This window comes from Ranitomeya imitator, chromosome 9 (assembly GCF_032444005.1).
Source record: "Ranitomeya imitator isolate aRanImi1 chromosome 9, aRanImi1.pri, whole genome shotgun sequence".
NCBI classification, from domain to species: domain Eukaryota; kingdom Metazoa; phylum Chordata; class Amphibia; order Anura; family Dendrobatidae; genus Ranitomeya; species Ranitomeya imitator.
The window spans coordinates 20026929-20039473 of NC_091290.1; the positions used below are offsets into that span (position 1 = coordinate 20026929).

Sequence of the window (12545 nt, forward strand, 5' to 3'; positions counted from 1 at the left end):
CTCTAATGCACAAAAACCACAGGGGCTATAATCTGGCCTGGGAAGCAGAGGGCGGCGCTGCAGAGGAGAAGCTGACGATGTCTCCTTACCCCGGTCCTGTGTCCCGCTGTCCAGGGGAGCCGAGCTGTGAATCCAGAGAACTGAGCTGCCGAGCTAGAGCTGCACGTGGGCGCTGTGCCTCCGTGATGCGGCAGAGCTGGAGCTGCGGCGTGTATGTGTGGACCAAGATGGCCGCCGAGATCAGAGGAGAGATCTCGGCGGCTGCGAGAAGCACCAGGGACCGGGGGCGGCGCCGCCGATGACGCGCAGGAGTGGGTGGAGCCTATCGGCAGCGACCAGCGGCCAGGCCGAAGCCGGGGGCTAAATTTGCGGCCCCGGGCCGGCGCGCGGCCGCAAAAGGCCGACGTCTCGGCCCACCATACTGCGCTGCAGCCCGCCAATGTGCCAGATGAGGAGGAGCCCTCCGACCGCTGTGACCCCCCCATCCCCCACGGAACACTTACCCTATGGAGGTGAGAGGAACCTTAGGATGGCTGGGACGGTGCAGGGAATGGGAAGCCTCAATCCACCAGCCCCTGAGAGAGAGGGGTGGAGAGGAACCGTCCACCACCTGAGTCACACAGAACATTGGTGATGCAGTGTGGTCTGCACGGACGCCACGGGGATAGGGCCACTGTACAGCCGAGGGTAGAACCTGGTGGACAGGGCATATGTCCGGCATAAAAAAGGCCTGGCTGCAGAGGAGGATACTGGAGGAAAACCCAGTGCTCGTCTGTATAAAAAAGGGGAGATCGGGGCCCTATTAGGGGAGAAACCGTCGCCCAAAAAATGTCAGCTCAGGCAGTGGCTCCCACGTCGCAGGAGAGGATACGGAGAGGTAAAACTCCCGTGCTCGCCTGTTGTTGGTTCGGGGGAGATCGGACCTAGAAAGGACCCGTCGCCCCCTTCGTCCGGAATAGATTAAAAGGAAAAAATTTGTGAAAATAAAAATCAGTGTGCCTCCTACGGACACTAAGCTTAAACTGGGTATCTGGAAGCCAGTACGAGGGTGTATACTGCAGGGGAGGAGCTAACCTTTTTTTGTCTCAGCTTAGTGTCAGCCTCTAGTGACAGCAGCATAACCCATGGTCCTGTGTCCCCCAATGAGGCGAACGAGAAAAGTTCCAAGTGCAGTGAAATTGCAAAAGAAGTGCAATCCCACACTTTTTTTTTTTTTGCTAGGTTCACTAATTGCAAAAACTGACCTGCCATTATGATTCTCCAGGTCATTACGAGTTCATAGACACCAAACATGTCTAGGTTCTTTTTTTTTATCTAAGTGGTAACTTAGCTAAACTTTGCTTAAAAAAAAAAATCATCGCGCATTTTTCGTGATCTGGGGTCAGGTAAGGGCTTATTTCTCCTTCGCCTCATTGGGGGACACAGACCTTGGGTGTATGCTGCTGCTGCCACTAGGAGGCCGACACTAAGTGATACAGAGAACGTTCTCTCCTCCCCTGCAGTATACACCCTCCTGCCGGCTCTCAGAGAACCAGTTCTTGCTTATTGTCTGTAGGAGGCACTTGGGTCTGGTTCAGACCCCAACGTTTTTATTTCATTTTTTACTTTTCTGTAAATTTTTATTTTTTAATTAACGGAGTGTAGGGGGCGACGGATCCTTTCAAGGTTCTGATCTCCCCCGAATCATCAACAGGCGAGCACGGCGAGTATACCTCCCCGTACCCTCTCCTGCGACGTGGGAAGCCATGCCTGAGCTCACTTCAGGGGCGACGGTTCCTTCGAGTCCCGATCTCCCCACACCAGCAACGGGCGAGCACATGGAGTGTCGCCTCCATGTATCCTCTCCTGGAACCAGGCCTAATGCCGGACAACTGGCCCTGTCCACCCGGACTGAACTCCGTGGCTGTACAGAGGCCCCTCTCTATGGCGTCCGAGCAGCCCCCACTGTCCCACCTCTGTGAAAGCGGATGGCACAAGGAGGCGGACGGTTCCTCTCCACCTCCCTAACAAAGGGATGGTGGATTGAGGTTTATCCCTGCAGCAGAACAGTAGAGTGAGTGCGCTTTCCTCCGCGCTGAAACCCAGTCATCGCGGCGGCTCCATTCCTGGACGTGCACCGATGGTGTGTGGATCCAGTCAGCAGTGACCTCTGCAGCGGGATATTCACATGCTGACTGGCAGCCTCAGCTTCCCTGTGGCCCACCTACCTGAGGTAACGCCCCAGCTGGCTTCAAAAATTTAGCCCGCGGCTTCGACCAATGCGTAGGCCGCATCCCGGGCGCCGCGCCTGCACTATGGAGCGCTAAGGCGGCTCCGCCCACCTTTTCTGGCGCTTCTTCCCTGGCACGTTAACGATCGCTTCCCTCGGCAACGCTGGTATTGCTCACGCCAGCTGCAGAAATTTAGGCCCCGGATTGGGCCTATTCATGGAAGTCAGGAGGCTCCGCCCACCTAGTGTATGTGGCCCCGCCCCCAAATTGGTGCCTCTCGCTCTCTGCGAGACTTTACCACCTCTGCAACTCCCGGTGGCCATCTTGGTTCACCCTGCCGGCACACACACACACACGGGATATGGTTTTGCATTAAAGGGAACCTGTCACCTGAATTTGGCGGGACTGGTTTTGGGTCATATGGGCGGAGTTTTTGGGTGTTTGATTCACCCTTTCCTTACCTGCTGGCTGCATGCTGGCTGCAATATTGGATTGAAGTTCATTCTCTGTCCTCCATAGTACACGCCTGCGCAAAGCAATCTTGCCTTGTGCAGGCATGTACTATGGAGGACAGAGAATGAACTTCAATCCAATATTGCAGCCAGCGGGTAAGGAAAGGGTGAATCAAACACCCGAAAACTCCGCCCATATGACCCAAAACCAGTCCCGCCAAATTCAGGTGACAGAGTCCCTTTAAAGGGGCACAACGACTCTGCAACCAAGTAAGGAAGTACTGCATAAAAGGTACATGACCTGTATTCCCTGGTTTTAAAGGCACATGACCCGTATTCCCTGGTTTTAAAGGCACATGACCCGTATTCCCTGGTTTTAAAGGCACATGACCCGTATTCCCTGGTTTTAAAGGCACATGACCCGTATTCCCTGGTTTTAAAGGCACATGACCCGTATTCCCTGGTTTTAAAAGGCACATGACCAGTATTACCTTTTCTTAGTGGCGCATGACCAATATTTTCTGGTCTTAAAGGCGTATGACCAGAGAGCCAGCAGGAGGATGTATACTACAGGGGAGGAGCGAACATTCTTTGTATTACTTAGTATCAGCCTCCTAGTGGCAGCAGAGTACACCCACGGTCTGTGTCCCCCAATGAATGGCTCGGAGAAAAGGATTTTACGGTGAGTGCACAAAAATCCCTCTTTTTTGCATGCGGAGTTGATGTTTTTAATGATACCATTTTGGTGCAGATACTTTCTTTTGATCGCCCATTATTGCATTTTGAATTTTTTTTCTCGCTACGCCGTTTAGCGATCAGTTTAATCCTTTTTTTTTTTTTTATTAATAGATCGGGCGAATCTGAACGTGGCGATACCAAATATGTGTATGTTTGATTTTTTTTATAGTTTTTATTTTGAATGGGGAGAAAGGGGGGTGATTGAACTTTTATATTTTTTTCATATTTTTTTTAAAACATTTTTTTTTTTTACTTTTGTCATGCTTCAATAGCCTCCATGGGAGGCTACAAGCTGGCATAGCCTGATCGGCTCTGCTACATAGGAGCGATGCTCAGTTTGCTCCTATGTACCTGAATTATAGCATTGCTATGTGCGCCGACCACAGGGTGGCGCTCATAGCAATGTGGCATCAACAACCATAGAGGTCTTCAGGAGATCTCTGGTTGTCATGTCGAAGCACCGCTGATCACCGATCACGTCACAGGGTCAGCAGTGCACGCATTTCCGGCCCGATGGCTGGAAGCGCTTGGTAAATGCCGCTGCCAGAGTTTGACAACGGCATTTAACTAGTTAATAGGCGCGGGCAGATATCGATTTCGCCCGCACCTATTGCAGGCACGTGTCAGCTGTTCAAAACAGCTGACGTGTCCCGGCTTTGATGCGGGCTCACCGCATGAAAAATGAGGGCGGTGCTGCAATTTCAAGGGGCGGTCCAGTCACATGACAAAAGTCTGCAGTCACTCAATGCGACTGCAGACTTATGAATCATGACAGTGTGTGGTGCGCACGCTGTCAGATTTCACAGATATTGCCGTTGAGAGCGAAGAGTAACATGACTGCAAGTATGCGTTTTGCATATATGTGGTCACAAGCCAACTAGACTTGCCTGGCTCCTCTCAATTCACTTGGATTGAAAGAAAGCAGAAACGTTTAGTTGGAGTGTGGCCAAAAGTACGGAAACGACCAGACACAAAACGGCCCATAGATTGACTGCAGACTTTCATCAGACGACTGGACAACCCCTTTAAGCTTGTGAGCTGATGTGATTTGCCCACAATCGTAATACAACAGCACAAAATAAAGGGGTTTTGATTGAGAACCACAATAAAAATAGTAATAGTGTATACTCCCCTCCTGCAGTGGCGTCGTTCCAACGATGTCATTGCTGCTGTTCCCAGAGAGTGACGTGACTTTTTGTGTCACGTGTCGGCTGCAGCATTTTATTAATATTTTGTCAGGGCAGACGACCACTCTGATTTAAAGGCAGTAGCTGATGAGCAGCCGTTCATTGGCTTCAGCCGGCACATTATACAAGTCACTCTCCGTGAACATCGCAGGAATGGCGCCGCTGCAGGAGGGCAGTGTACATTGTTTTTATTCACACTGTGGTCCTGAATGGATTAGGCCAAGGTTTTCCAGCAGTGGACAACCCCTTTAATGAAATGGTTACACAGGAAAGCGGAGCCGCTTACACGGAGCATGCTGGTCAGGTAGGTGCCGATACTCTCCAGTAACATCCTGTTGGGGGTCTGCTTAGCCGCCTTCTTCCCTGCAATGTACGAGTTGCATTGACTGACCAGCGCCCTCATTTCCTCCATGACGGTCCGGGTGTCAATGTTATCGCACAGGGCGGCGTGGACAGCTGACTTCTTGTTGTAGAAACTGGAGAGGAGAAATCATTAAGACAAAGCCAACAAGGGTCCCAGAAAGCAAAAAAAAGACCAATCCGAGGGTTCACCTGTTGTTGAGTTCAATCTCCGGAGATTCCCATTTCACGTACTGACCAGTGATGTCGGTGGGAGCCCTCAGAATATCTTTCACATTTAGAAAGAATTCCTGGAAGGCAGAAAAACAATAAATTGAGACTTTGTTTTAATATAGACCAGGCATTTTGGGGTAAATATATAGTAGTAATTAATTTCAATTAAATATATATATATATATATACTTTTTTTTTGGGGGGGGGGGGGAAGGGGGGTAAATATATAGTAGTAATTCATTTCAATAAAAAAAAAAAAAAAATTATATATATATATATATATATATATATATATATATATATATATATATATATATATATATATATATATATATATATATAATTTTTTTTTTTTTTTATTGAAATGAATTACTACTATATATTTACCCCCCTCCCCCCCCAAAAAAAAAGTATATATATATATATATATATATATATATATATATATATATATATATATATATATATATATATATATATATATATATATATATTTATTTTTTTTTTTTTTTTAATCGCAGGGGCTGACTGGGTAATCGTTCCGGGCCTGATAAAGTCCCCCTAGTAAGAGTATATATATATATCTCTTACTAGGGGGACTTTATCAGGCCCAGAACGATTACCCAGTCGGCCCCTGCGATCACTTTGCCAGTGCTGACAGGTACAGAATAGAGGACGTACTTCTTTAGCTCACACGGAGTTTGGTATTGATTGAGGATTAAATGACTAGGATCAGAGTTTATTCCGATCTTGGCCATTGGGGTAGGATTGTGTCAATCATTGCTATATTCCTGCAATCAGCAATGACAAACATGTATCGCGTCCTGCAGGAACTACATCCTGATGACGACATACGCACGATAGATTTTGTAGGACGCATAGCAATGACAGCTCCAGCCATTAACAACACTATCCATCCATGACAATGTACAGACCGCTCACATTCATGAACTTTTCGTATTGGACGGCCGACTCCATGGTGTTGTTAGAATAATCCAGGGTGTCCTTCCAGGAGTGCATGAGGAACGCCAGACGCAGCTGCCGAGCTGCAAGGAAAGAGGATCATCACTGAAAACAATGTACTGAAAAGTTCGGCAAACTTCCTAACACTACATTGGGTTTCAATTCTCCACCATTTTCCATGTCCTCTGCTTGTTGACAGTGAACTGGGAGCCTTGATATAACCAGAGGCTGAAAAGGTTAATACGCCTAGCACTTCTCATAAATGAGGATTTGGTACGACTCAGTAGCCCAAACGCAGCTTTATAGTCACCGAGTTCATGGAACGGGGAGGAATTCAGTCACTAAGAACAGGAAGACTTTACAAATCTGTCCGTTCACAAATAATAATATTCTTTATTTTTTATATAGCGCTAACATATTCCGCAGCGCTTTACAGTTTGCACACATTATCATCCTTGTGTGCTCACGTACCTGTATTTCTCTCCAGCGCGTCTTTAATGGTGATAAAGTTCTTCAGGGATTTGGACATCTTGCAGCCGGCGATGGTCAGGTGACCGGTGTGGAGAAAATAACGCACCCAGTGGTCACTGTCAAAGTAAGCCTAAAATATGGAAGGAGAGCTCACAATTCTGCAGGTTCGATACAAGAAGATTTAAGGATGGAGCAGAGACAGGGTTCCCCCTACCTCAGACTGAGCCAGTTCATTGTCATGATGGGGAAACCGCAGATCAAATCCGCCTCCGTGAATGTCCATGGATTCTCCCAGGATGGAGCCCGCCATCGCCGAACACTCGATGTGCCATCCGGGACGACCCTGAAAACAGCAAAATTATACAATCTGCATAAACAGACGACATGTAGTGAACAATGCGCAGCTTTGCAAATCTAAATATTTACTGCTCTATTAAGTTACAGCTATGATTATAGATTGTATTATATATTAGGGGTCAGGGTAAAACTGTACACCCCACCATTCTAGGCAGGTAGACGGGCACTTAAATAGTTGGTCCTCAGCACATCTAATGCACAGATACAGGACATGCGCTGATTAATTGCTGATTAATTGCAGCACCTGCAGAGAAGAGGCTGGAGATGGGGAAGGTAAGATGGGGAAGGTAACGCAATCACCCCTGCAACCACCGTCTTAGGCGCCATACACACTGCGACTGTTGCCATCCAATGTTTGCACTCACTTATGGGCAGCAGGCGGCCTTGGTAAGCAGGAAAATGATTTGCTTAAGTCTGTACAGAACAGTTTAGGTCACTTTATAAGTTTGGCCAGAAAGTAATCAAAACCCTTTGAAAAAAGAAAAAAAAGAGCATGGACTTACCTTTCCCCAGGGAGAGTCCCACGATGGTTCGCCAGGCTTCGATGCTTTCCATAGGGCGAAGTCATTGGGTGACTGCTTTTCACTTAACCGATCTGCGGAGATGCTCAGGTCACCTGTATAGAAGGGGTCGATACATAAAAGCCTCCCGGGGAACAGGACAATAATGTCCGAGTATCACACAGCTCCAAACTGCATCAACAGTTACAACTCCCAACGGGCCCCCGTCAGGCACTAGGAGTTGTAGTTTGGAGACCTCTGGTTCGCGAGGACGAGCACCACTCACCTTCTCCTTCCTGAAGAGCTTTCTGATCTCCTACGGCTTCTGGCACGAGTTTGGCGTAGTAGTGTTTATCACTGGAATGAAACTTTGCTGTGCTGAAGTAAACTGACCCATTGGACACATATCTGCAGATAAAAAACAAAACCATTGCCATGTCGTTCTGATGACGGAGGGTCGACCGCTGCTGCCAGCAACCAAAATCAGCACAAAGACTCACCCGTAGCCATTATCCACAATCCTCTGCACAAACGCTACGATTTCTGGCACGTACTCACTGACCCGCGTGAGGACATCAGGAGGTAGGACCTGCCGGCGAGAAGTACACACTAATCACAATCATTATGATCTATGCGAGATGTGGCCGATAATGACATTTCTATGGTGCCCTCGACAGAAGGAGCAATAATACTTCACTACGTGGTGGGGAGCGTTATACAAAGAACATAAGACAGAGCATCCCCGGGTCATGGTCCAATGCTCAGTCCCAGGCAATTTATGTCTGAAGAGCACCATTAACCACTTCAAGGGTTGTATCAAAACTCTGTTCCTCAGCTGCAATTTGATAAAAAATGAACAAAAAAACCCCCAAAACTGAACTTTACTCACCCTCCCCTGGTCTCTACCTCTGCTACTGATATCTGTCATGTTGACAGGGCTGCAGCCAATAACTGAGCTCAGCGGCTCTGCACAAGTTGAAGACACGAGCCACTGAGCTCCCTGATTGTCTGCAGCGCTATCAAGATGACATCAGCGCTGCAGACAATAAAAGACACAGGACAAATAAAGCTATTTGTTTTTTTTAAACAAACTTCAACCGGTGGACAGGGGTTTAATAACCAGATCTGAAAGGACCTTAATGACCACCCAATTTCTAAGTTATTTATTCTTTGCAGTTGGAAAACTTTTTGGCTACTTTTCCTGATGTTGATATTTATTGATTTATATAATTTGCCCCTGCGAGAAAAAAAAAAAAATCTATTGGGAACATATTGTTTTCTATTTATTGTGCATTGTTTCCATTGCAATTGGTTCTTCTGTAACAGCCCAACTCAAAGGCAAAAAATAGCCCAGGACAGGGACACGGATCACAGGAAGAGCTGATAGGCAGACCCCCTTATTTTGGGCAGACCCCATGTGTGATCACCGGGTCCAATAAAAGCATTGGCACTGCAAAGCTTCTATTGGGCACTACTCCAGGATGACCGGAGGTCAAAATGTGATTCCTCCTGACATGATCAGATCAGTAAGTGTACTGCAATCTCTGCCTTAAAATTTTCATTTTGGGTGCAGTAACTAAATGCAGGGTCCTGTTACCCGTCTGTGCCATCCGCTCATAGTCTCAGTACAGACCCGTGGTCACGGCCTTCTATAAAGGAGAACACGATGACTTACATTCAGGGCTTCCATGTCTTTGTGATACTCTCCCTCCCAGTATTTGGGGAGCTGTGAGAAGATGGAGTTGTCCGTCACCTTTGCCCCCTTCTTTGTGTCCAGCCAGTCGGAGAGCAGATCTGCAGATTCTTGCAGTAACGTCTAGACACAGGAAAGATCTCATATCATCGCTGTGCCCCGATATATAATGGAAGGCAATCATCTCTAACCTGTAGGTGACTCTCCTACCTGTGAGAGCCTCGGAACGTCCTCAGCATCTGCAGATTTACTGATCGCTTCTTCAAGAGGCCGGATGGCGGCTGTTACAGCGGACTGGATTTTTTCAAGCATCTGCTTCTTATCCGGATCCGTCATCTCACTGACCTTGATTAAAAATGGCTGGAAATATATATATATATATATATTAAAAAAAAAGACACTCAGTGATGCAGCATTCAGGAGACAACATTACCAGGGTAGAACAGAGTGCATGGCGGCTTAGGCCAGCTCCTATAATACAGAGGGGCAGTCAGGGCTTTCTTCATCAGATGACGGCACAACTCCTGGTGCAAAATCAGTGAGAAAACACCTGAGCTCTGTCTGTGACAGCAAATATGAAGGGGAAGCTAGAAGATTGTCACTCTGAGGTCTGCAGAATTGTGAATCCAGCTCTGCAAGTCAGGATCAGTGCAGGGAAAGTAATGTAATGTTATGTACAGGGTGACTGCACCAGCAGAATAGTGAGTGCAGCTCTGGGGTATAATACAGGATGTAACTCAGGATCAGTAATGTATGTACACAGTGACTGCACCAGCAGAATAGTGAGTGCAGCTCTGGAGTATAATACAGGATGTAACTCAGGATCAGTAATGTATGTACACAGTGACTGCACCAGCAGAATAGTGAGTGCAGCTCTGGAGTATAATACAGGATGTAACTCCGGATCAGTAATGTAATGTATGTACACAGTGACTGCACCAGCAGAATAGTGAGTGCAGCTCTGGAGTATAATACAGGATGTAACTCCGGATCAGTAATGTAATGTATTTATACAGTGACTGCACCAGCAGAATAGTGAGTGCAGCTCTAGAGTATAAAATAGGATATAATAAGCACTGGCTCACATACTTAGTGAACTTCCTAATAGGTCTGTGTGCACCCATGTAACACCCAGTCGCCGATGCTGGACATACCGTCAGTGCGGTCTTCACATCGTTGAGTACAGTGGCGGCCTCAGGTTGGCTCGCTTTGTATTGCTGAAACAAATAGTTCTGTCTGGCTCGCTTTATGATCTAGAGAGAAGATAAGAAAACAACCCTGACTTATCTGTAGCAGGAACACAAAATACAGAAAAGTAACAAAGCAGCGGCCGCGCACCTTGTCATCAATATCTGTGATGTTTATGCAGTAAAAGACGTCATAATTAAAGTAGTCCCTTAAGACTCGTCTGAGGATATCAAAGGATATATAAGACCTGAAAATAAATAAAGGAAGGGTTAGGTGACCCCTGCAACACAAGACATGGGAAAAAAATGGCTTTTAACTCAACTTTGGCAAGTTCTGCGAAAAATGACCAGTATGTGCCGATCCCTGCCCCATAGTCACCTGGCATGTCCCATGTGCGATGCATCGTACACAGTTGGTCCACAGCAGTACCACGTGACTTTCTTACCTTTCTGCGGTACAAACACTTCCTTAAAAAAAAAAAAAAAAGGACAGAAAAACAAAGTTAATTTTTTAGGTATAGAGAAATGAAAAATCATAGCATTCATAGGGGATCATGATTACTTCTATGTATAGCACAGGCGATCGCGGCTTCAAGTCTCCTAAGAGGACTAAAAGTTAAAAAAATAAAAAAAAATTGACAAAAAAAAAAGATAAAGTTCAAATCACCCTTCTGCCCCATTGAAATTAAATAAATAAATAAATAAATACACATATTCGGCATCGCTGTTGTACAGAAATATCCAATCAAAATATAAAATAAATTAATCAGATTGGTAAACAGTGTAATGAGAAAAAAAAATCTGAACGCCACAATTACATTTTGCTTGGGCTGCAACATTGCAATAAAATGCAATAACAGGTGATGAAAACATTTTTTATCTACCCCAAAATAGTATCCACAGAAACGACAGCTGCAGCCGTGAAAAATAAGCCTCCGCCCGACCCCAGAAAAACTAAACAGCTACGGGTCTTGGAAAATGGCGACAAATGCAAAAAACAATTTCCATGCAAATTTTAACTTTTTTTCACCACTTAAATAAAAAAAATGAACTATACATGTTTGGTATCAGCAAACTCCTACTGACCTCTAGAATTATATTATCAGGTCAGTTTTACCATATAGTAAACATGGTAAATAAAAAAATAAACTAAATATATTGTGGAAAATTGCAATTTAATTGCCCTTAGAATTTTTTTTTACCATTTTCCAATACACTATATGGTAAAATCAATGGTGTCATTCAAAAGTACAACTCGTCGCGCAAAAAAACAACTCTAATATGACTATAGTCATCCACCATCCATCCACTGACAGCAAGCAGAGGTCTTCCAAATGGTAAAGAATTTAACCACGACGAATATCAGAGTTCAGAATATTTATTACACCTCCGATACATATAAAGGAGTGTTAAGGTAAGAATATGTTATACACAGGAGAGGGGATAACTACTAGTTTAGTGGGGGTCCGAACACCGAGACCCCCAGCAATCACTATGGCTATTTTGAATGGAGAGGTAGCATGCACTCATTCTGTATGGAACAGATGGAGAGAGCAGATAAGGCAGGTTACAGCCAGGTAAGATGGAGGGATAAATGGAAAGAAGAACATAACCAGGGGGACGGGGGAATTTGCTTCGTTACCACATTTCTTTTGCCGTCACCTTGTTGCGCGTCAGACTGTTGTATAGCCGCAGTTGGGGTTGTTCTGTTGCTTCTGGGGGTCTCCATGGAGGTTGTGTGCGTTTCCCCTTACCTGGTAATTACATAAAGCAGGTCGTTAATAGTTAGAAGATCGGGACATTACATTAATTACAGAAGGAACATGTTGAGCCGGCAAATCAGAAGTGACGCCTGTTGATAGGAGGCAATTCGTAGGGCTCACATCCAGTGACTACGGACCACTGAAACAGGTCCCTACTGTAGAGTGAAGCGGGACCCCTAAGTCTTTCCCGACACAGCAGCCCTCCAGTGAAGCGGGACCCCCAAGTCTTTCCCGACACAGCAGCCCTCCATTGAAGCGGAACCCCTAAGTCTTTCCCGACACAGCAGCCCTCCTCCAGTGAAGTGGGACCCCTAAGTCTTTCCCGATACAGCAGCCCTCCTCCAGTGAAGCGGGACCCCTAAGTCTTTCCCGATACAGCAGCCCTCCTCCAGTGAAGCGGGACCCCCAAGTCTTTCCCGATACAGCAGCCCTCCTCCAGTGAAGGGGGACC

General features: G+C 46.2%; 1 protein-coding gene across 4 annotated transcripts in view; it reads right to left on the reverse strand.

The window, feature by feature from the left end:
* CARS1 (cysteinyl-tRNA synthetase 1) overlaps positions 1-12545 on the reverse strand; it is a 68549-nt gene that overhangs the window by 13576 nt on the left and 42428 nt on the right. For 3 of the 4 annotated variants that reach the window (XM_069740057.1, XM_069740055.1, XM_069740058.1), the window contains 14 exons: positions 11994-12085; positions 10711-10799; positions 10483-10579; positions 10299-10397; positions 9355-9504; positions 9127-9267; positions 7952-8040; positions 7738-7859; positions 7455-7567; positions 6809-6937; positions 6595-6724; positions 6103-6206; positions 5140-5237; positions 4874-5063 (listed from right to left, as the gene is read on the reverse strand). In XM_069740057.1, coding sequence (XP_069596158.1) covers positions 4874-5063; positions 5140-5237; positions 6103-6206; positions 6595-6724; positions 6809-6937; positions 7455-7567; positions 7738-7859; positions 7952-8040; positions 9127-9267; positions 9355-9504; positions 10299-10397; positions 10483-10579; positions 10711-10799; positions 11994-12085 — 1643 coding nt within the window. The remainder of the gene's footprint in view (positions 1-4873; positions 5064-5139; positions 5238-6102; positions 6207-6594; positions 6725-6808; positions 6938-7454; positions 7568-7737; positions 7860-7951; positions 8041-9126; positions 9268-9354; positions 9505-10298; positions 10398-10482; positions 10580-10710; positions 10800-11993; positions 12086-12545) is intronic. The other variant, XM_069740056.1, reaches the window with a different exon arrangement.